Source organism: Notolabrus celidotus, chromosome 5, assembly GCF_009762535.1.
Source record: "Notolabrus celidotus isolate fNotCel1 chromosome 5, fNotCel1.pri, whole genome shotgun sequence".
NCBI classification, from domain to species: Eukaryota; Metazoa; Chordata; class Actinopteri; order Labriformes; family Labridae; genus Notolabrus; species Notolabrus celidotus.
Genome location: NC_048276.1, coordinates 29,123,580 through 29,148,086, shown reverse-complemented (window position 1 = coordinate 29,148,086; position 24,507 = coordinate 29,123,580). Strand labels below are relative to the sequence as shown.

The following is a 24,507-nucleotide window of genomic DNA, read 5'->3' as shown; positions in this document are numbered from 1 at the left end:
ACGACATCCGGGTAGTTTGGCATACTGCAGATTTTGCTTGTTCACATACAACACACATGATTTGTCCAAATCAGTACGTATGCTAGATATAGTTGGCGGGTTTCGAAAAACAACCAGAGACTAAATACAAACGAGACACAGGTGGAAAACTCAGCACATAATCAGAATGGAGGGGAAAACTCCGGAAGTAAAACTAACCAAAACACAGGGAGGATTAATCAAAATAAAAACAGGAAACACGACAGACAAGAACACACAAGGAATACAAACAAGACAAGGTACTGAAAGACACAAGGAGGACTTAAGAAACGTACAAAATAACTGGAAATCTAATAGAAAGAAGAACAAGGAAAATAAAACATTAAAAAAAAGTATCTCATGGCAAAAAGAGGGAAATCAATAAATATCCCAAAACAAACAGAGAAAAATAAAATAAATGACAGATGATTCATTATAAAAAATGAAATGAAGATAATTTATTAAAAAATAAAGTGACAGATAATTTATTTATAAAAATAAAATTGACAGTAATTTACAGCAATAATGAGAGAAAAAAATATATATACACATACCCATACACACTGCATATTTATGTACACAAAAGTACATAACATGTACATATTAAAGAAATATAAATGAAAGAATAGATAAATTAATAGAATGAAATAAAATAGAATAAAGAAAGGCTGTGTTGATTTTCAACACTGTAAACACAAGACAAAGAGTAGAAAAGGGTCTATTACATCTATGGTCTCACAATAAGGCTGTTAATATAAAGGAGAAACATTTCCCACTTTAAGTCGTAGTATCTAACCAGTCTAACAATGAAAAGGAACCACGTTCCTATGCCACCCTGGCGAGAAGGTGATGCCTATCAGTGACAGATGGTGTGAGATGACTACATTGTTGATCGAGCAACCTTCTACCCAAGCAGTCAGGACACACTATATAAGTGGGGTCTTTAAAAGTGGATTGGTCCCCCAGAACAAATAATGGATGCAGTAGGGGACTGCCTGCAAATGATTCTCTGATAGATTAAGCACTCATCTCCAGAAGCGACTGAGTTACCATGGTCAGGGCACTTCCGGCACACTGGGTCTCCTTTAAGCTTAGCCTAAATAATCAAGATGGCGTCCAATCAAGAGGTGTTTTTAAGTGCTCAACAGCGTATAGTTACAAAATCTCTGTACATGGGGTTTGGAGTAAAGTGAAGAGCAAGTCAAACAGCTTCTGAGTCCTGCAGCTGTGTTGGCCATAACAAGTTCAGACAAAATGTAAAATGACAGTCTGCTTGATAGAGCTGCAGGGTTTCCACTGGATCTGCCCTTCACTGGAAATCTGAGGCTTCCAACATAAACCAACTAAAGTTCAGCATCAGAGCTCAATCATTAAACCCAGTGGATACACTGACACAGCCATGCTCAAGAATTCATCTTCAATAATCCATCACACCAAATGTCAACATTTTTCCTTTCAGCGTCTGTTTGCTGCCTTCTCTCTTTGATATCGTGCTTTGTCGATTCAAAGAAGGCGCATGTTTACAGCATTTTCAAGAATCATTAATGTAAACACAACCAACACCCTCAACAAAACACCCACAGATCTCAGCTTAACACTACACACGTGTGAAATCCATAACTCGAGTTGTGCAGCATACTGAAGGGTTCTGAATATAAGTTACACTGTGTAAAAGATGCAGACTCTATGAATAAGTTATGATTTTTTGATTTTGGTTGAGTTTATTTACTGCAACTTCTAAACTTTACACTACCTCTCAGCATGAAAATATCTTATATTATGTACTCCTGTCCTCTTCAGCGTGAGGAGGAGATCAGGAAGGAGGATGAGAAAAAGAAGGCAGCAGAGGAACGGCAGCGCTACGAGGAGGAGCGGATGGAGCGGGAGAGGAAAGAGCAGGAGAGCCGGGAGAAGAGGTACCGCGAGAGGGAGCGTCAGATCGAGGAGCACAGGTGAGGAGTCAATCAATACATGAGGTGCTGGTTGTTGATATTAACCCTGGAGACAAACACAGGTGGGTTATGATCAGTGAAACCTTCACACGTGATCTGATCCACCTCAGAGCCTCAGAGTGCTGTGAGGCAAACAATAATGCACGGGCCCGTTTTCAGTGGTCAAGTATCTGAGCTGTTGTTTCATTCCTTCTTTCTTTTCTTTTTCTTTCTGACATTTTCCTTTTCTTTCTTCCTTTCCTTATTATTTTTTTCCTTTTTCTTGTTGTCTCTTCTTTGTTTTTCTGTCTTTTTTTTTTCTTGTTTTTTCTTCTTTTTTCTCCTTCTTCATCACCTTCTTTCCTCTTCTTGTTTCCTTCCTTTATTTGCTTTAACTAGAAATTTTCATCCTTCCCTTCTGTCTTTGTTCATTGTACACTTTTATATTTATTCTTTCTTTTCCTTCCCTCCTTTCTATCTTCTATTTCTTTCTGACATTTCCTTCTGTTTTTTCTTTTTCAAATTCATTTTCTTTGTTTCTCTCTTTTCATTATTGTTTTTTTTTTTTTCTCCTTCATTACCTTATTTTCTCTTTTGTTTGATCCTCTCATTATTTGCTTTCACTATCATTTTCTGTCTTACCTCCTCCTTTCATTCTCCTTTCTTCCTTCCTTAATCTAATTTTCGCTTTCTTTCTTCCCACCTTCCTTTCATACTTTCTTCTTTTCTTTCTGTCTTTCTTCTATCTGCTAGTTATTGCTTTCTTTCTTCTTTCTTTCTTTTTTCTTTCTTTTTTCTTTCTTCTTTTTTCTTTCTTTATTTCTTTCTTCCTTTCTTTTCTTGCTTTCTTTCTTTCTTACTTTCTTTTTCTTTCTTCCTTCCCTCCTTTCTGTCTCTGTCTTCTTACTCTATTTTTTTGCTCCTTTCCTTCTTCCCTTCATTCTGGTCTTTCATTCTTTCAGTTTTTCTTCCCTCCTTTCTTACATTATTCTTCTTCTTTCTTTTTCTGTCTTTCTTTCTTCCCTCCCTTTCTTTCCTCATCATGTTTCTATATTTCCTCTTATAAATCTCTACCTCTGTCAGGAGAGCTGTTCCTCTGATGTGTGAAATAAACATAATGCACATATCAGAATGTGTCTCAGTAAACAAAGGTTGTAAAGTGTCGTCTGTGTGTTTGTGTGATCGAGCAGGGAAGCAACTTGTGGAGGAGGAAGAGGCCAGAGAGAGGTTGCGGAATCAGACCACCCTCGTAAGTGTCTTTCTTTCTTTCTGTCTTGGTCGTATCATTAAATTTGACTCTACTGGACGTGAATCATTCATCAAAAGTTTAAAAACCCAACACACCTGCAGAACACTCAGCAACATTAACTCCCCGTTCATCTTCCACACAAAGTACCACATGTTCCCAGATCTGAAGCCAGAGCTTGTTTACAACACTCGGTCACAAAAGCCTGCAGATTTTTAGTAAGTATGACTCTGACTCCCCACAGACTGGTCCTTTGTGTTGGACGGGCTGTTCAGTTGTCTTGAATGTGTTTCATTGGAGTCAATTTAGTTGTCTTAAATCACCATGGAGACTGGTTCTGCATGCCTCTGGGTTTCTGTGCTGGATTCAAACTGTGATGCGGAGATGAAATCAATTTGTGTGTCAGTGGGGTTTGTGTTTGAAAACAGTGATTATAAGCTGTGCGAGTTAAGCAGTGCGAGTATGTTCAGGCCATATTTGTGTGTGTGTGTGTGTGTGTGTGTGTGTGTGTGTGTGTGTGTGTGTGTGTGTGTGTGTGTGTGCGTGTGTGTGGTTTAGTTTTACGAGCAGAGATAAAACTATCAGAACATTTTTGCAATCAGCTGCCTGCAGCGTCCTAACACAGCTGTGATTTCTCAGATTATCTCCAGAACATCTTTAACTCTGTTCTGAGTTAACACAAACAAACACACTACATAAGAAACACACACACATGCTGAAAAACACACACAGGTTTCACCACTTGGCTTAACAATGCAAATAAACCTGTGTGTTGGAAGTGAAGAAGAAACCAGCATGTTTGCAGTGAAGCTACTTCTTAAATCCCACAAACGTAATCAATCTTTATTTATATTGTGCCAAATCACTACAAAAGTTATCCTCTCTCCAAGCAGAGCAGATCTAGACCGTACTCTATGTTCTATTATTAACAAAGACCCAACATCAAGACAGTATAAGATCCAGTCACCTCTTACAGACAGGACTCAGTCTGATCTCGTCTTAATCCACCATGAGCAGAGCACTTTGCAGCATTTAGCAAGTTACAGCGGCAAGGACAAACTTCCTTTAACAGGCAGAAACCTCCAGCAGGACCAGACTCATGTTAGACACACATCTGCTGAGACCATGTTGGAGAGAGGGATAGAGGAGAGTTGAAGAGAGAAAGATGATAGTGGTGTGACGAATAGTAGTAGTTGTAGCAGCTGGAGTCTGGCACATCCACAGCAGCAGAGATCCAGAGGAACCTACGAGACAAACAAGCTCAGGGACTCTAGAAAGGTCTATGGTTAGTCACTTTAATTGGACAGGAAGAGTTAAGGCTTTTATATCCTCAGCCCTGACAATTTGGGATTAAAATTGAAGTTATAAGCATTCTGTTTATGAAAAAGTCTAGTTTAAGTCATGGAAACTGAGAGCAGAAAATGCATTTGCTTCAAAACATAACGCTGCTAGTTTTTACAGTAAACACACACTACTTGCACTCTTATGAACAGGATAGGCACTCAGTGAAGAAACCCATCCCACTATGTCCTTATCCCAGTATTTACTGATACATGGCCCCTAATGTCCCCCAGACCCAGACATGAAGAGAGAGAGGCAGCACGAGCCACTCCATCACTGGGATTAGCAAGTGGGCACCTCTCTTCATGGAGAGGCTTCATAGTTAGCTCCAGCGTCCGAGAACCCACCCCCTCCATGCCAGCTCTCACTGCCCATCATACTCACACTTGAAAAGGGAAGAGAAAAACAAAGAGGAGAGTCTCTTGAAGGATGTTAGAAAGAGGACAGGAAAGCCAGTTTGGGCTACAGCTTGACACTGCCGGCTCTAAATCCCCCTACTCGTCCATTTTCTGTAAAGGGAGAGTCTGTAGAGATGTTAAAAGACGACAGGGAAGGCAGAGCCAAGGAGAGACGCTTGTTTGAGTTAGAGCTCACCCCTGCAAGGTTAGACCATTCGCACTGTGTCCCCCTGCTCCCTCATTTTCATGTAGAAAGAGATGTGGATAAGAGAGAAAACAAAGAGGAGTGCATAGAGAGAGGACAGGAAAAGCAGAGCTAAAGAGAGAGGCCTGTTTGGGTTACAGCTGGACACTGCTGGGTCAGACTCTACACTTTACCTCCCTCATTTTTATAAGGAACGGAGAGAAGAGAGAGAGAAAACAGGAAAGAGTACAGAGAGGGATATTAGAAAGAAGAAATGGAAAAAGAGCTTAAGCCAGAAGTGTGTGCAGGCTAGTGCTCACTGTAGACTGTGCGCACTGCCTCGTCCCTTTTCTCCCGATTGCCATGAAGAAAGAGTGGAGAAGAGAGAAGAAACAGAGGGGGCAGTCTGTAGAGGAATGTTAGAAGGAGGGTAGGGACGTCGGAAACCAGTTTTGGCAAGAGCTCACCCCCACTGGGTTAGGCTGTATGCTCTACGACACACTAACATCCCATATTTTTAAAAGTAAAGAGAGGAGAGAAAACACCCTAACCCTTCCTAACCCTTCCATACCGTAACCCTCCCAAACACTTACCCTCCCTAACCCTGACCCTCCCTTACCCTTACCCTCCCTTACCCTCCCCCGCCTTACCCTAACCTTTCCTTACCCTAACCCTTCCTTACCCTAACCCTTTCTTACCCTAACCCTTCCTTACACTAACCCTCCCTAACACTAACCCTCTCTTACCCTTCCTTACCATAACCCTACTCTAACCCTTCCTTACTCTAACCCTCCCTAACCCTAACCCTCTCTAAAAACTAACCCTCCCTAACACTAACCCTCTCTTACCCTTCCTTACCCTAACCCTACTCTAACCCTTCCTTACACTAACCCTCCCTAACACTAACCCTCTCTTACCCTTCCTTACCATAACCCTACTCTAACCCTTCCTTACTCTAACCCTCCCTAACCCTAACCCTCTCTAAAAACTAACCCTCCCTAACACTAACCCTCTCCCTAACGCTTCCTCACCCTAACCCTACTCTAACCCATCCTCACCCTAACCCTTCCATACCCTAACCCTTCCTTACCCTTACCCTCCCTTACTCTACCCTTCCTTACCCTAACCTTCCCTAACCCTGACCCTTCCTTACCCTAACCCTCCCTTACCCTTACCCTTCCTTACCCTAACCCTTCCTTACCCTTCCCTGCCTTACCCTAACCTTCCCTAACCCTTCCTTACCCTAACCCTCCCTAACACTAACCCTCTCTTACCCGTCCGTACCCTAACCCTACTCTAACCCTTCCTTACTCTAACCCTCCCTAACCCTAACCCTCTGTAAAAACTAACACTCCCTAAAACTAACCCTACCTAACCCTTCCTTACCCTAACCCTCCCTAACCCTTCCATACCCTAACCCTTCCTTACCCTAACCCTCCCTAACCCTTCCATACCCTAACCCTTCCTTACCCTTACCCCCCCTTACCTTACCCTCCCTTACCCTAACCTTCCCTAGCCCTTCCTTACCCTAACCCTCCCTAACCCTAATCCTAACCCTAAGCCTAACTCTAACCTTTACCCCAAGCCTAACCCCAACCCCTACCATAGTCCTGAGAGGACAGACTGTAGAGTGATGTTAGAAAGACTGGGGTTTTTTTCATCAAACTCCTGCTTGAGTTCCTACAGAAATAGAGACTCACAGCAGCTCTGTCGCCAGGAGAGATGCTGAGAAAACTGTATTTTAATGTCCTCACAGGAAACTCAAGCAAAGACAAACGTAAACACAATATTTTTACAAAGTGCTTTTTGTACATTCTTTAGTAAAACAAATTGTACAAGTAAAGAAACTAAAGATGCAGAAAGGATACACTAAGGATGAAGGAAAGAAAGATAAACACAAGCTTATTGAAGACTCACTGTTTTGGAATAATATGCACTATGTTCTCTGGGGAGAAATCAGGACTTAAAAGTGTCAGACATCCCAAAATAAGAAATTTCTCGCGGCACTGATTAAAAAAAAACTGCATAAATGATTCCCTGAAAAGAAAAGAGCACCACAGAGGGTGTCAGATATAACTCAGAAGTTTATTGGATGTTCGTCCCGCCTGCTGCAGGCAGGGATGTTGGTTATGACATGTTTTTATATCTGGTTGCAGACTGTCAGGAGATGTAATACATGTATAATCTGACAGTAGAATTGCTGTGACATTGGATTGCGCTGCAGGAGGGGAGTCAGACCTGCAGCAAACTCTGTCACTGCTGCGGATACCGCAGCTCATCAGAGCAGCTGAAGATAACAGTGATAGGTCACGGACTTTATGCATTAATCAGTGTTCATGCCAATAGTATAGGTCAAAGTTACACTTATTAATAATGTTACCAGGGTTTATCGTTACAAACTACTGAGAGGCACTAATAATGAATCATTCTAAGCCTCATCTTGATGTTGAACATTGATTAAGCTTGAGATGACAAAACAGTTATTCACCTGATGTCTGTGTGGTATTAAAATGTCTGAAATGTGATGTTATATTCCAATCCTTTTCACATTAATCAACACTTTTTCTCTGCACATATTGTCACCCTCCCATTCCTGCATGTGTGATCTCAGCTAACTGACGTTAGAAACAGCCTCTGTCGCCCCCCACTGGTGACATTGTGCTATCGTTTTTTCCTGCCCTATGAGCCACATTTTTGCTCACTCATTCAGGATCACTTTTGACGTCTGGTTAAGAATGTTAGAATATCAATCTTCCCTCTCTGCCCTTTATCCAAATCTGCTGATTTCAATCTAATTCTGCTTTACAGCATTTTTGAAAAGTTCTCCTTCTCCTTCTCTGCAGGCAGCAGAGCCGAGCCTTGAGGACCTCAACCTGGACAAGAGGGAGACTGAAGTGGAGGTGAGTTTAAAAAAATGGTTGTTTCAGTACAGGCAAAAAAAGATGTAAAAACCTGCAAACGTTTCACAAGAAGACAAATCAGAGTGATAAAGAGGATACTCAGGAGAAAAGTTCTTGAGTTCTGGTTTGCATATTTGAATGTTGAGTTTGTCTGTTAGAAAATCTGTGCAACTTTCATTAAATCACAAATTATAGCATGTTGTTGGCTTCTAAACGGAAACTTGTGTAACCTTCCTAAACACACACGTGAGGCAGACCTGTTTTATAACAATCCTGTCATTGCAAATCATGAAAAACTGATGCATCAAATAGCAGCAAATAGTGTCACTGTTATTACTTTGAAATACAGCAAAAAGACATCTGAAGCTTTCTGATTTATTCCAGATTTGTTCAGGACTAAATTGATAAACACCAGCTGAAGATACTCTCATTGGATAACTTCACCTAATGAATATCGTCCTTGGTTCAAATGTTGATGGTTTTTGTGTTTGTGTTTGCAGGAGGCGAAGGCCATCATCGCTCAGCGGTCAGGAAACCCTCGAGAGTTTTTCAAGCAGAAAGAGAGAGCCATGACCATCAGCGTCGACACCTCGCCCGTCTCCATCCACAGGAGCGGTAAACACTTAATAAACTCACCCAATGAGATCACTTTTGCATAATTTCAGCATTTTTAACAAAGTGAATATGTATCAAACCTTTATACAAGAGAGACATCTATCTATTGTTGACTTCACGTCATTTCACAGACAACCAGGGGATGTCTGAATCATTCAATCGTTCATTATTTGTCAAGTTTAATATGCTGCTGTTTTCTTAGACCAAGAACTTAAGATTTATTTTTCATACAGTGTTTATCACCAAATCTTTTGAAAAGTAAAGGTATAACATCTGTGGAGACACAACACGAAGAAGCTCTCCACATCGAAGCACCAGACAATCTGTCCCCTCATCGTTGTCTGAACGCTGTGTGCGATTTTGATTTGAATTTCCCTCTTTGCATTGTTCTGTGTTGTTTGTTTGCAGCCTTACTGTTTTTCTCGACACCACTTTAAACACGGTGACTTTATTTTAGGGGCAAGTATGTATCTTTAACTCAGGGGATGGTGAAACATTTTCCCTCATATTTTTTCCCCATGTGTTTGAAGTCTTGTGGTGATTTTCTCCCTCAGTCTGTACGACCATCCAGCTCTCACAACCCAGATAAGAGGAGACACCATCAGACTGTTCAGCCTCTTAAATCACATCTTTAATTGTAACAGTCTGTTCAACAAAGTTTACTTGGCCTGAGTGGACTTGCCTCTGGTACTTAAAACTTTCCCAGACTTAGTTTACGACCGCATTACTTTCCCCTGTGATCTCAGCCTACAGCAGCAAAACTAGGGCCTGCTGTAAAACTGAGTTGGTCCTGACTTTAAGCTTTATCTAAAATTAAACTTTTAAGCCTACTCTTGAAAGTAAAGCGGGTGGGGTTGTAGGAATGATTCTTAGTCTTGACAGGACGTGTACATCATCCCTCACTCTTTCCCTACATACCCCGTCTCAAGCTGTCCTATCAAATAAAGGAAAAAAGTAACCTGAAAAAAAAAAGAAATCATAGTCTGCCTCCCAGACCAGGATTTTTAGATGAATCCAAAGGAAGGAGGCCTGATAATTGAAGGCTCTACATCCCCTGCTAGTTTTGAAGACATCAGGCACGCTGAATTTTGTTTTGGGAGTGTAATGCTCTGAAGGGGTGAAACGTCACTCTAAGCTTTTAAAAATATGAGGGTGTATGACCAAGGAAAGCTTCATCAGTGAAGAGTTTAATTATTATTCAGCTATTTTTGGTACCAAGTGTGGAAAAAATAATATGTGAAGAAAACATTTTCTTGTGCAGCCTGGAAAGAAAGTAAATCACCTTTTTTTTAACCTGTCAAGAAATAAAAGCAGTCTGAAACCGACTAAAATACAGTTTGACATTGTCCCACAAGGCTTCAGAATACATCGGAAACAGTGTTAGTTTAATGCTCTGCACAGTCAAGATGCAAACCCAGCTATATCTATGATTCTGTCAGTTAAACTTACTATTGTTTCAGGGCAGTACAGGTGCATTAATCGTTGTTACTAATATTATTTTCTGTTATTCTAAACCTGGGAACAGAAGTGTTTTTCAGGAATTCATTGCTCATAAACAAAAACTTAATGGCTCAAAGTTTGGAAAATGGAATTCTGAGATTCTACAGACTCTAAACTCAGTCAGCATTTCATCTCTGCTTAACAGCATGCTGTCTAAAATCAGTGTGTTAAAAGCCACACTAACCACTTTTCTTTCTTTCTCTCTTTCTTTTTCTCTCCATGGGGGTTTTCCTCTGATACCTCTGCCCTCTTTTGACCCCACATTTGTGTACACCATCCTCATTTCTTCACATACTTCTTTATATATTTACCCACTCCTCTACTCTCTGTCATCCTTTTCCACTCCCTTTTTTGATTTTGGGATCCCACTTCTGGCACCAATGGGTCTGTTTCTTCTTCATGGGTTTCTATGGGACTTTCTGCTCTTCCCACAATCCTCTCTGCCTTTCACTTTATCTTCTGGGGCTTAACTTTGTCTTGACTCTGACCTCTCCTGTCTCCCTCCCCTTCTTTGCTTTTCTCTGTCTTGTCTTCCCGTCCTGTCCATCTTCCCCACGTCTCTCTGTCCTGGTACGTCGCCTCGTCTCATGTTCTATGTTTGTGTTCGTGTGTCTGAATTTTCGTGTGTGGCTGTGTATCGTCCCCCTCCCCAACCGCCAGGCCGTTTGGACAGCCCATTCTTGAGGCAACAGCACAGTTCCAGCAGCCCCAGTCAGACCCCCCCACTCCGGGGCACGTCACCCCTCCGCACCCAGCCACACGTACGGACGCAGCCCACCGCTGCAGCCGGTAGGTACAGCACATAAGAAGAAGAGGACAGATGGACACCAGCAGCTTGGTCCAACAACCCTCCTGAGACATGTACCCCCTCACAAAAATCAGAGAAGACAAATGACAGAATAATGAAAATGCATGTGAACTAAAAAGATGTGCAATTTAAAACGTCTCTGAGGACATCTTTTTTTTTTCATGCACACCAATATAAAGCCTGGAGCACAAATAAAAACACAAACAACACCCAGAAGAAAGACTACCAATGGGCATAATATTTTATTTTTTCTTTTAGATTTTTCTATTTTTGACCATGATATGAAATATTTCAGCAAGCAAAGAGCTAACAAGCTGAAGAATCTAATTAAGTCATGTAATTCTTACAGACTCTGATAAATAAAGATGCAGATAAATCAACTGAGCATGTTTTTCTGACAAACACCAAATAAAAAAGATGCATTTTGAGAAGTCATTAATACTCAAACATAATAAGACCGACACATTTTAAATCTTCTTTCGGTCCACATGCATTTTCATTGTATCAGTATTAGAAAGTCATTTCCATGAACCACTCCACTTTGCACATCTGCACTTTCACACCCTACACATCTCAGCACCAAACCTTTAAACCCAATCACCCTCCGCCAAATTAACCCCCAAACACACGGACAACTTTCATCCCCCTCCAACTCTACATTACAACTTAAACAGCAAATGATTGTCTGTTTGTTTGTTTTGTTCAACTTTTTTTATTCAACTAATGCCACAGAAATAGTTTTGTCTCCAGTTTAGACTGATAGACTTGTTAGCTAAATACTAGAAAAAAATTAATGAAAAATATTCAAAGCCAGTTATTTCACGGACAAGATAATTCAACAATGACACATTTTTCCTCCTGGATAAATAACCATCTTTGCAAACAATTTAATTGTTTTTACGTAGATAATAATTTAGCTAACAATAATGACAAATAATAATGTTTTTGCTCACAACATATAAAAAAGCTTGTAGACACAGGATAAAATGATCCTTACTTTTTTGCTCAAGATAGCAACCTTTTCCCACAAAACTTAATGTGTATCTTGTTTGCACAAGCCATTAACTTGTTTCCAGTAGATAGCAACTTGTCCCAACATGATATATGATTATCTTTTCAGCACATGGTAACTTGTGCTCACAAGATAACTAATTATCTTGTGAGCACAAGATAATGTATGCATGAAACGATACTTGCCTGCATAAGATAATTGTGTAAAGTAAAAAGCTATACCTATATTACACAAGATAGTTATCTTGCACGCACAAGATAGTGATCTTGCATGCCAAAGTCAAAGATTTGAAGGCATAAGATAACTTGTTTCCACAAGGGTATGACTTGTTAACACAAGATGATTATCTTGCCTGCACAAGATAACTTGTGCACACAAGATTAAAATGATCTCCATTACAGGATGTTTGGGGCTCTGTTAAAGGCTTTGTTAATAATAGGAAAAACATAAGTCGGTACCAGTATTATCATCAGACATTTCCATACCTATAAACTGTATTTCTATTAATAAAAACTGCATGACTGAGATATTAAGATAATGAGAATTTTTTAGACATCAAGCCAAAAAAAGTTAAATGTGGCATTTAGTCTGGTTATTTTTTGGAAGTAAAATATCTGTTTGTTTTATTTTGAACAATGAAGCTGGCAGTTCTGCCCACAGAACATTACTAACAATGATGAACTCTTTTTGTTTGTATTCACAGAGTAGTCCCCAGACTAACCTGTCTCATAGCTTTTGTAGCTCTAGCTAACACAAGCATCCCATCAACATCTAGTACACTATACAATATCCTTTATGGCTGCAACCCATAAAGCTGTCTGTCAGTTTGTGTGATAGATGTTGAGTTTGTCATCCCCTCAGTCTTCATCCTGTAGATTTTGTCCAGTCATCTGCTGATGTTTCATTATTTATGTGAATGTTTTATCTGATGCTTTATTTTATGCTTTGGATTTGCACTAAGGTAACTTCTCTCAGGGATACTAAGCTGTTTCTCAAACTACAGAATCTCACTGGTTTCCTCTTACCTTCCTCCTTCTCTGATCCTGAATCTCATTCCTCTGATCCTGGACTGCATCATCTCTCTGCGCACACACACTGAAACACACACTGCTCCTGTTGCCTCTGCTTTTAATCCTGACCACCTGACCAACCTGTGAGTGTTTTTGTAAGGACGTAAAGTCGTCAAACCGGCCGTCAGTCGCCATCTCTGTTTGTTGGCCTTTGACTGAATATGGAGATGTTTTCTTTGTCATGTGTAGAACTAATTGACTTCTGTCATTCTGTTAAAAGATCTTAATGGTGACTTTGTATGTTTGAGCCCAGGAACTACAAGTTCTCACTGACCAATTTCCAGAGCACAAGTCACATCTTTGGGTTGACTGACCTTCCATCAACAAAGATTGAATTCCCTTAACTTAAACCTAGGCCCTATTTTACATATTTAAAGCATCTTAACAGACTAAAAAGTACAGCTCTTTTTGGATTGCTGAAGTAGATTACTTCTTAGGGAAGCTGCAAAGGATGCTTGCATTGGTGCAATGTAATCTTTTGTGGCAATTGAACACAAAGTCTCCACCAAAAGTGCTCTTCATTGCCCTTTCTGGAAAAAACAGAGACATCAATTTTTTTGTAAGTAAAAATATTTTTGTTGTGTCATAAACAGAACTCTTATTCAAGGAAAGGTTTTGTACAGAAATCTATCCAGTGCCAATTTATTATAGAGAGAATGTAATGAGTCAAAGTTTGGATGCTCTCTGTCAATTTGCCAAAGATAGGCACGTTTATTGGCGTACTTGCATCAGACGCAGTTGCCCCTTAATGTATCAGTAAGTTTATCTACTAACTGAACTTCAACTGCTTTTGTTTCTATTTCTTATAAAGACTGCAACATGTCTGAAATACAATAACTGCGGTTTAAAACTACCAGAATTACCCTTAAACAAAAGAACGCTGTCGAGCAAAGAAAAGCAGAGAAAGTCCTGAATAAAGTCAACGTTTTTTCTGGTTAACATCAAAGCTCAAACTTTTTTTCTTTACAAACTTCCTGAAATGTAAGATGCCACCAAAGCAGGGAAGTACAAAATTAGCAATTTGGGGGTAAATTAGAGTTTCAAAGACATGTGAATGCTTTGGAAAATGATCATTGGTAATGTAGTGACTGGGCGACACTAAAAACTCCACCTTCATGATCGAATGTGTTTGATATTGCATGTCTGTCAGTGTTGTATCGCAGCTATGATGCAGGGTGGGCAAAGAACCACTTCATTTAGACAGTCCTCTTTAAATTTAGCCACGCCTTTGATATGACGTATACTACATTTCTTTTCCAGTATCAGTAAAAGAATGATTTATAAACAATCCGAGTAATTATAAGACTGTCTTTGGAGGTTTTTGATCACCAGATAAATTGGTGAACCCACCCGGGTAAGACCTTGCTGGGCTGGATGTGATGTGTCATTTTATCAGGGTCACACATCTTACAGCCATTTGTTTCCAGTTCAAAGTGACTCTATTCTTCTCATCTGTAGTTTGTTGTGTTCATGTCCTCTGGGAAACCCTGTTCTGGTTTCTGGAACAGGACATCTGACTTCAACAAGCATGAAATCATTGAAAGCCTCAGAAAGAAGTGACGTTTCTATTGTGGAACTGATTCTCTGGCTGTGACTGACGCTGTGTTTATGTTTGTCATACTGAGCTGTATTCTTGGATGTGGTATCAGCATTGTGACTGTGACTCACCAACAGTGTCTTGTTGAGAATTGCATAGCATAATAATGGATGTTTGAAGCATATCTGGTGGCTGCTTCATGACATGCTTGGTTATATCAATTGCTTCTTGGTGTTTGTGGTAACCCTGTCCTTGTATGTTCTTCTTTGACTAAATATTCTGTGGTATGACATGTCCATAGTGTGCAATAAGAATCAATCTGCAGGTGTCACAAGGTTGTTAAATATCTCACACTATAATTCAGAGGAAGGTTGCCAAGGTTACCAAATCGTATGGGGTTGTAATGCAACAATCACTATCGCATTATGATAAAAAAAACAACTCCTCAGTAACCAAAAAGACTAGTATGCCACAGCAAGTACAGCTGAGGTTGAAGGAGATACAATTCCTTTTGCAGGTATTTGGGAATCAACCTTAGTTTTGGATGTTTTAAACCTCTGAACTGGTGATTGAGCTAGATTCACAAATGACTTAAATATTTCCAAATCAACCAGAACCAGATCCCATGGCAAGCCATGTATTGGTTGCGTGTAATATTGCATGAGACCATGAATTAAATCCTTATGGTGTCACACGAAAAAGTTAGATGATCATCAAAGTCATTGGGGTTAATCTTCTTGGAATAGTGAATGGGTACACCAAAATAAATGTCAATCCATTGTATATGTTACAGTTTACTACAGGTTTTTATAGGACCCATAAGCAAAACCAGCAGAAAGGTGATGTATATAGAGGGGCGAAGTGGTGTGGCTGGAAGCTGAGGTAGAGGCTGGGGAATGAGGCACTGGAGCTGGGAGGTGGAAGGCAATGGGAAAAGGTTCCGACAGTAAGAGCAAGAGAGTAGCCAACAATACCAAATGGAGAGTGGAGACAATCTGGCAGCATGGAAAGGAAACACAGGGGTTCTTGAGCAGCCACTGACGAGTTTAAATGAGGAGCAGGTGTGTGAATCAGGAGCTCCAGACACCAGAGGCCACGCCCCGGCCTCTGAAAACACAGGAAAACCACACCAGCAACACAAGCAAAACAAATAGTGCACACACATACAAAAAAAAAATACATTTCCAGATCACCACAGAATAGTTGCAGAGATATTTCACACTAGACTGAGTTCAGCTAGATGAGAAGCCAGAGGTTGAAAAATATCCCTAAGACTTCCAAATCATGAGAGTTGCATCATTCTGAATGTGCTAACAAATGTCACTACAGTCCACGAATGTCTCATGGTAGCACAAGAAAAGTCAGCTGATCTCGCTCATCATAGTTAATTTTCTGGGAATAATGATTTGGTGTATAAAAAAGTATTCCAATCCGTTAAATAACTTTTGAGATATAAAACAAGTTCACAAACGTAAATTTCATGGTTTAGCAAGAACATCAGAGAACCAACGAAGTCATTAGTGTTAACTTCTGGGAATAATGAATGAGTGTACCAAAAAATGTCTGCCAATCCATCTGATAGATTGTACCTGTTTCTGTTGACGAGGATTCTTAGGTCTACAAATGTCTTTACAATTTCCAAATCTCCTAATTTGTCTGTAAATTTCACTCAGGAGCACAAAAGTGAACCTCTGGGTAGCGCTAGATGAACGGTCAGAGAATCAGTGTGGTCATGAGAGATAATCTAGAGGAAATAATGAAACGTTGTAGCAAAGGTGCCAATCCATGTAATGGATTTTTGAGCCAAATGACCGACCAGTCCATTGATCTGCAGGCTGATACTCCCATCCAAGCTACAAGCATGGCAAAAAATAAAGCTGTGGAGTTTGGATAGACTACATTCATGATCAAAATGACATCTTTTTATCATACTTCCACTCTTTAGCACCAATGTTTGTCTTTGCACATTGTAAAGTGTAGTTTCTGCTTGTGATGTGACTGATGAGACTATGTGCAGATGTGTATGTGTTGAAGTAACTCAGGATGTGGCTGCTGGGAATAGAAATTTTGAAACAGATTCTGATGCTGAAGATCTTTTTGCATCATTTGATTCAGGACGAAGAAGTAAAACCTTTAGAGTTAACTTCAACAGACTTTCTGCCAAACAGATTGTATAGACACAACCTGAGAGATCCATGTTATTTCAACACATCTTGCTTTTTGAGTAGAAGGTTGTTGTTCCAGGAGGATTTGGGAGGAAGACTTTGACTCTGCTCCTTTTTAATGTTGTTGTGCCGTTCTGTCACTATAGGGGACGATGACGACGAAGCGAGCACAGAACGCAACATGGCCGCTGTGTCACCCATACCTAAAATAGTCACTACACCAATCAAAGAAGACTTTCGCATTGAGGAGGAGGACAGCAGAGATGAATGGGGTAAGAGGAGATGTGAAAAAGGATCAAATGATGGCAACTTGAATGAAACCAGTTTATTGCCTGCTGCCAACCTGCAGGATAGCATAACCCTGGTTCTCTCTAAAGAAGCTGAAAAAATTTGTTGGCAGTGTCCCTGATCATCTTTGTAGTTCACATGTCTGTTGTCCTTAAATTGTTGTTCTGCCTGTCCTTTCTTCAGAGTCGATGCCAAAGCGGGAGCAGAAACCACCGGTTCAGGAGTCCACACCCACCAAGCCCGTTCAGAGTGTTGCCCCACAAGCCCGAGACAACTCCGGCTTCTCTGTGTGGGAGTCAGGAACAGACAGCCTGGTCAGTCTGTGGGACACCACCTCTGCTGGTCCAAACAACACCACCCAGACCTCCCAGTCCTCCAACCTGGTTGACCTGATGGGCGACGTCATCCAAGGTGATAACCCACTGAGCACCGCTGCCACTAGTGGCAGGCCTCAGCCCCTCCTCAGCTTTGACGAGATGATGGACGGAACCATGTGCTCGGGCACTGGTGAGGACGACCCCACCAGTCTGGTGGATGTGACGGCCTCAGACCAGATGACCCTCAGCTACCAACATGCACTGCAGCATGCATCTGGGAATGGGCAGGAGCTAGAGGATGGACAGCTGCTAATGACCAACGGGGAAACAATGCTGAAAGAGGGCACTCAGGTAAGACAGGTCTTAGCTGCTCAGAGGTCCAGAGGTGATTCGTCTTTTGTGTTGTTCATAGTTTCTTTCTGTTTGCTCAAACAGGCCAGTGAGGGCTATTTCAGCCAATCACAGGAAGAAGAGTTTGGTCACACAGAGGAGTCCTCAGCTAAACCTGCACCTGTCTTTTATAACAAGCCACCAGGTGAGTTATTTGTCTGCCTGCCAGTTCCATTAGTTCAAGAAAACTCAACAGCGGCGCAGCCTGTGTGTTTACATTTTATAGCCATGCTCAGCCTCTGCAGTTTTCTGTTTCTGAATCTCACAGTGCTGCACTCGTCTTTCCAGCAACTGACACTAAAGTTTTCTTCTTCTTTTCCTATTTAATGAAGTTAGCATTTTTCTTCTTCTGTTATGTAATGTGGTTATCAAGCAGCTTTCAAACACGCTGCAGCCACAGTATGGTGGGAGCATGGCATTACAACCAGGCACCAGTAAAAACATTGGGAAAATGTATTCTTAAGATAAGATAAAAAAATAAACACAGACAGATATCATGAATAGAAACATCAGGTCTATTTCAACCTCTGCGTCCAGGGTTATTCTCTGGGTGTCCTAAAACGTTCATGCCTTTTTTAAAATATATTTAAGAATATCCATGACTCACAAGGGTCACTTCTTCAAGATCAGAAAACTAAGAGTTTCAGGTGGTTTGGTTTTAACCAAGCCACAACCTTTGGTCTCAAAATGATAACAGTAATTTTTATTTGTAGAGCAATTTTCAAACACCAATTTCAAAGTGATTTACATGGGCAGCAGTCATAAAATCACACAAGTCAAGATAAAGAAATAAATCATATTTTAAAAGACATAAAATTCCCCTAAAATAACTCTACAGGAATACACTTCTTTTAAAATATATTTCTTATAACGGTTAGAATAAAATAGAATTTTGATAAAATCAGGAACGGCTCTGCGATAAAAGTACGTTTTCAGAAGAGATTTAAAAGAGCTCACTGACTCAGCAGACTGGATCTCCTCGGGTAGATTGTTCCGAAGTGTCGAACCCCTCACTGCGAACGCTCTGTCCCCTTGTAAGGTACTAAAAAGTCTGCTGTATAGCTCGGAGAAAGTTTATGTAGAGCTTTAAAAGCAATCAGTAAAATCTTAAAATCAATTATAAAACAAACAGGGAGCCAGTGCAAAGAAGCTTAACTAGAGAGATATGGTCGGATTTTTCAAATATGAAGCCCATGCAGAAGTGTTATAAACTGCAGATTATTGAGCGTCACCTTGAGCCTGGCTGCAGAAACACAGGAAACCACATACACACCCATTCAAAGAAGACGATCTTTGCAGCATTAATAAACATGTTTACAGCCTGGTTCAAAAAACGGTTTTGGTCTACGTAGCTAATTTCTCTATCTGCACACACTGTACCGGGATGAATATTTTTTACAACGCGACAGTTCATAAGATATTTAGAGTACGAGTTTTGCCCAAATAAGGACATGACTGACTTGCCTGACAGGCGGGAACACTGTAGCTGTTAGCGAGGAGGATCAAAGCCCGCCTCTGTACCTCACACTCGCTCGACAGCAGTTAGGTTGAGTTCAGCGGTTCAAATATTGCTCCCGCCGACAATCGGCTTCAAAACAGCGCTTCAGAAACAGATGGGTGATGTCACGGATACTACGGCCATTATTTATACAGTCTATGGTTTTAACAAAATTAAAAACGAAACAAAATAACGATAGGGGCAAGATTACATCGTTTAGAGGCTCTTAATGTCAGTTTTTATTTTGGATAAATTGCCCAGTCCTTTCAAGTCTGTTTCAGTTTCACTGTAAATATTAAGCTATACAGAGTTGTACAAACCACATTATTTTTGGTGACCTTCACAAAGAAAACAGATCTGAAATCTGCTGAAAGAAAAAAATCATGATGCAGATTCCTGGAAAGTAGAAATGTAATCTTTGTCAGATCTGTCTGAGATTTAGCAAAGAATAACTCATTATGTGTGTGTGTCTTTCTGTGTTCAGAGATTGACATTACATGCTGGGACACGGACCCCGTGGTTGACGAGGATGACGACTAACCGGCCAATCAGAAACACCAACCACCGGACCAAGAAGAAGTAGGAAGTGCGCTTCATGAAGAAACAGATTTTTTTTTCTAAAAAACAAAACACAAACAAAAAAAAGTCATAATAATAACAAATCTTGCATCAAAACTACTTCTGTATTATCTTTTAGAGGAAAACTGTAGCCAACGAAAAACGGAGAGATTTGAGTTGTTGTTAAAGATGGTTTAAAGGCTCAGTTATGTTTTTTTCTGTGTGTTTGTTATTTTATTTATTTGTTTTTTCTTCTTTTTTTTGCTATGCAGATGTATTAGCTTGAGAGGGGGACTTTGTTTGTGTAAATGATTTATTACACATTAACGTAGCGCACTGCTGCATATTAGAGACAATGAAGCCCAGTGTGAGGCCAGCAGCCGACACACCTAGTCTGTAGTGCTTTGATAATACCCTATAAAACTAATACAGTGGATCATTACAGCTGCCATGTATATTTACACTCTCTGGCTCTTTTCTTACCTCTTTTTCACCTTATTCCTTCTTTCTGCCTTCCAACAAAAACAGCCCAAACATATTCACCTCCACAAGTCAGTTAATCTTGTATTTAGCCCTCATGTTCTGGGGAAAGGTGAAAATCGTTATTTATTCTGGTTTATCTTTCACTAAGAGCTAAAGATATCAGACCTAATTTAAATGAAATTCCTGAAACAATTTAAATCATGTCTGCATTTTGACCTTTTTTCACTCCTTTTTGTATGATTTAGAGACTTAATTCAAGATTAAATGGCTTGTAAACCTGGTTGGTTTTTTTTCTCAGTGCACTTTCTTTTTTTCTTCTGCCTCCTTGTGGAAGAGCTGCAGATTCACAACCAGCCCTCCCCCTCCTGTTCCATCATTTTTACCAGACTTATATATTTACACAAGCAAATAAAAAAACATTTTTTGCATCTACTCTAGATGAATTAGATATTTTTCCAGGTGTTAACAGTTTTTAGGAGAGTTCGGCTTTGACATGAAGCCCCCTTCAGCGTGATCATCGTAAAAACAAGAACAATGAACCTTTTTATGATTCTTCTGAAATTTCTCCAAAGGCAACAAATGAGAGTTTTCAGCAGCTTAGTGGCAGCAGATCCTACCTTGACACAATTTTTTGTTGACTCTTTAGTTTACTTACTGTCCCTTTGAAACAGGCTGACAGAGTTAGATTTGGGGGACAGAGGGAGCGTAGGAAGAAACCCCTGGAAGCAATCTGGGGCCACACTTTGTTTTCAAATATTAGGTTTGGACACTTCTTTACTTTGCTTGGAGAGCCGGATGTTCACACCAGTTTCAGTCATGCTGTCACTTCATAGATCCCAAATTTTTACTTTGGGTTCAATGACATTTTTCCCCTTTTTGTGGGGGGCACTCACATTGGTCCCTCATACAGGTGTGTGTGCCTGATCGTCCCTGATTTGGTGTGGGAAGCTTATATATGCTCTTGGACTCAAGTGCCCTGTGCCGACTCATTAGCTCACCATCTGAGTTAGTAAGAGAGTTGTGTTCTCTGTGTTGTTTAGTTTCCCGAAGCACCACTAAATGTATTTGGCTTTGTTTAGATTAAGGATTCTCATTGTCATAGTCATTAGGGTTCATCTTCTGGGAAAAAAGAATGGGTTTACCAAAATTTGTTTCAATCCATCAAATGGCTATTGAGATATTTAGCCTATACAAAAGCGTTGAGGGTCATACACTGTCATAAAACTGTGAGTATGGGACAAACATCATCACATTAGGGCCAGAGTTACTGAAATCTAACTTAATATAAGAGAGAACCTCCAAAATAACCTCTAACATACTCCCAAAATATATATGAAGTTTAATATGAAGTCATATTTAAAAGTTTTTGTACCAGGCAAGAAATCTCAACACTCACAAACACATACAAACACTTCAGCTACAGGTTTACACACCTGATCAATTCTAATTTTATTTTAGTGTTATACTGTAATTTCAAGAGACATCCCAAACAAGATTATATTGAAAGGTGTTTCTAAAAATCTATTTCATTTAATATTGTGTGTTTTATCATTATTTCCAATTCAAATGGTTTTCGTTAAGAAACAAGATTCAGGCTTTTCTAAAAATAGTTTTATAGTCAGGGTCCTATACTCAGGCCAATATGGTACTATGGTTTGGGAGAAGAAATGTTTTTTTGAAGAATATCTCATCCATAACATCTGATTTCACCAGAGCTTTATGTGGAGAATAAATCCTGTTACTCCCCTTACTCAGTGGCTAGCGTTTGTATCTATGAATCGTTGGTATCACATAAAGGACTATCTTATCTTATCCTATCACATTCTGAATTTCTACAGTTCATAAAAGATTTCAGAAGATACTCGTGATTTTCACAACATACATTTGTGTCACACAAACAAACAGCCTCTGTGCATCACCATGCTCCAATCTAATTTATTCTGTCCCTTTTAGAGCCAGCATCACTGTTGTCTTCCTTGTACTCAGAATTTCCATTTTTATGTTACCCTGTAGAGATTTGCAAATCCGGGTTAGATTGACATTACTCATGTAACGCCCGCAAAAAGAAGCAGTAGTGCACCATTAGGTGCTATTATGAATCACCAAGAGAAACTGTAACATGGAGCTGACAAAAAAAGGGCACTGTTAGCTGGTTAGTGAAAAAAAAGGTGAAGCTAGAGCGAACCTGAGCGTATACCAGTCCACTTAAAGCACTGCCTTGGACAGGAGAAGATATATCGGGTAAAAGAGGAAGAGCAAGTGCACATGTGTAAAGGAGTTTTGGAAATATAGGGTTACCATCCAGCTGTGGCATCCCATGTGTCGGCAAAATCCAAGCAAATCATCAATGTTGACTTATGTGAAATACTCAAATTATATGACATACTAAAAGTATTTTAAATGAGTAACACAAGGTTCCTCATTTAATCCAAATGACTGCATTACAAGGGGTCAAGCCTGCATCAAAACACAAGGGCTATTCCTGCAAAAAATTACTTAAACGACACCTCAGCCTCTTCTGTTTGACCTTTAGTGTATTAAGATGTTTTTTTTCTGCATTAGCACATTAGAGCTACCAAAATGCTTGAACACATCTGAGCTTCTTTAAAATGTTAGCTCCTTTAAAAGTGAAATGATATATATTTAAAGTTACCTTTTCATTCTGTGGAGTTAAGGTTTTTTGGGGGAAATAATGAATTCCAGAGATTACCCACGTTCAAATGTATATTTTCAGACAACAAATACTATTACAGCATTACAGTTCCTGCAGGATATTAAAAAACAGGATATTGACTTCACCTTGACCGACACCTGGCTCTCCAAGCAGCTCCAAACTAACACAACAAAACAAGATATTTCTCTCTGACCCGTACTGGCTGCTTTTTGTTTTGTGCCAATGCAAAAAAATCAAACAAACACCATGTGTATTTCTTTCTCTGTTTTAAATTGAAGTTCTGTTTAGTTGCCATGGAAGCTGGACTGAGAGTTGGGGCGGGCTGAGATGGGAGGTATGTGTGTTTTTAATACCTGTCAAAAAGTGTGCTAGAATTGATTTTCAGGACCTTTTTGAATATTAGCAACAACAGTGTTAGTCTTTTTTTTTGCTGTACATTCCTGTAGAAAATAAAAACTCCTTGGCAATAATAACACAACCCCTGTGTTTTTTTTGTGTGACTGTGTGTGACTGTGTGTGTGTGTGTGTGTGTGTGTGTGTGTGTGTGTGTGTGTGTGTGTGTGTGTGTGTGTGTGTGTGTGTTTGTGTGCGCTTGTGTGCGTGTGTGTGTGAGCCTTCTCTTAAAAGCTGAGATCTGAAAAGAAGGGAAACTGTTTAGCTAGAACAAAACAAACAGCCAGCGACTTTGTCCACCCCCATGTTCCCTCAACATCCTACCCTTTACCTGCAGAAAAAATAAATTCTGTGCTTGTGCCTAATAAATACTGAGAAGGACCACATGCAATGATCAGGTTATCTGTAATCTCAGTTGTAATGCACTTACATTTCCAACTATGTGATAGAAACAACCTTTCTCTTCTCTTAACAAGTAAATCATCTTTTTAATTGAGGTTTATCATTTTTATCAATACTGAACAAAGCGGCCTCAGGACTATCAACCAATCAATTCATCTTCATTTGTATAGCACCAAATCACAACGTTACCTCAAGACGCTTTTATAAACAGAGCAGGTCTAGACCGTACTCTATGTTCCATTAAGACAGGATAAGATCCAGTCCCATTTTACAGAGAGGACCCAGTCTGATCTCATCTTAATCCACCATGAGTAGAGCACTTTGCAGCATTTAGCAAGTTACAGTGGCAAGGACAAACTTTCTTCAACAGGCAGAAACCTCCAGCAGGACCAGACTCATGTTAGACACACATCTGCTGAGACCGTGTTGGAGAGAGGGATAGAGGGAGATGAAGAGAGAGAGAGATGATAGTGGAGAGACGGATAGTAGTAGTTGTAGCAGCTGGAGTCTGGCACGTCCACAGCAGCAGAGATCCAGTGGAACCTACGAGACAAGGGAGCTCAGCGACTCCAGAAGGTCTATGGTTAGTGACTTTAATAGGACAGTTCCCCTGGCAGTCTAATCCTATAGCAGCATAACTAAGAGCTGGTCCAAGCCTGAGCCAGCTCTAACTATAAGCTTTATCAAAAAGGAAAGTTTGAAGCCTAATCTTAAAAGTGGAGAGGGTGTACCATTAAGAGTTTTGTAGGACTACTACTTAAAGTACCCCACTCACACAA

At 40.1% G+C, this 24,507-nt stretch overlaps 1 protein-coding gene across 2 annotated transcripts in view; it reads left to right on the top strand.

The window, feature by feature from the left end:
- The window catches only part of dbn1 (drebrin 1), a 137,174-nt gene extending 113,768 nt beyond the window's left edge, over positions 1-23,406 (top strand). The window contains exons 9-15 of one of the 2 annotated variants that reach the window (XM_034684198.1): positions 7,962-8,018; positions 8,519-8,633; positions 10,794-10,922; positions 16,872-16,997; positions 17,197-17,681; positions 17,766-17,865; positions 19,703-23,406. In XM_034684198.1, the coding sequence (XP_034540089.1) occupies positions 7,962-8,018; positions 8,519-8,633; positions 10,794-10,922; positions 16,872-16,997; positions 17,197-17,681; positions 17,766-17,865; positions 19,703-19,758 (1,068 nt within the window). In that variant the 3' untranslated portion in view covers positions 19,759-23,406. The remainder of the gene's footprint in view (positions 1-7,961; positions 8,019-8,518; positions 8,634-10,793; positions 10,923-16,871; positions 16,998-17,196; positions 17,682-17,765; positions 17,866-19,702) is intronic. The other variant, XM_034684199.1, reaches the window with a different exon arrangement.
- Positions 23,407-24,507: the final 1,101 nt, after the last annotated feature.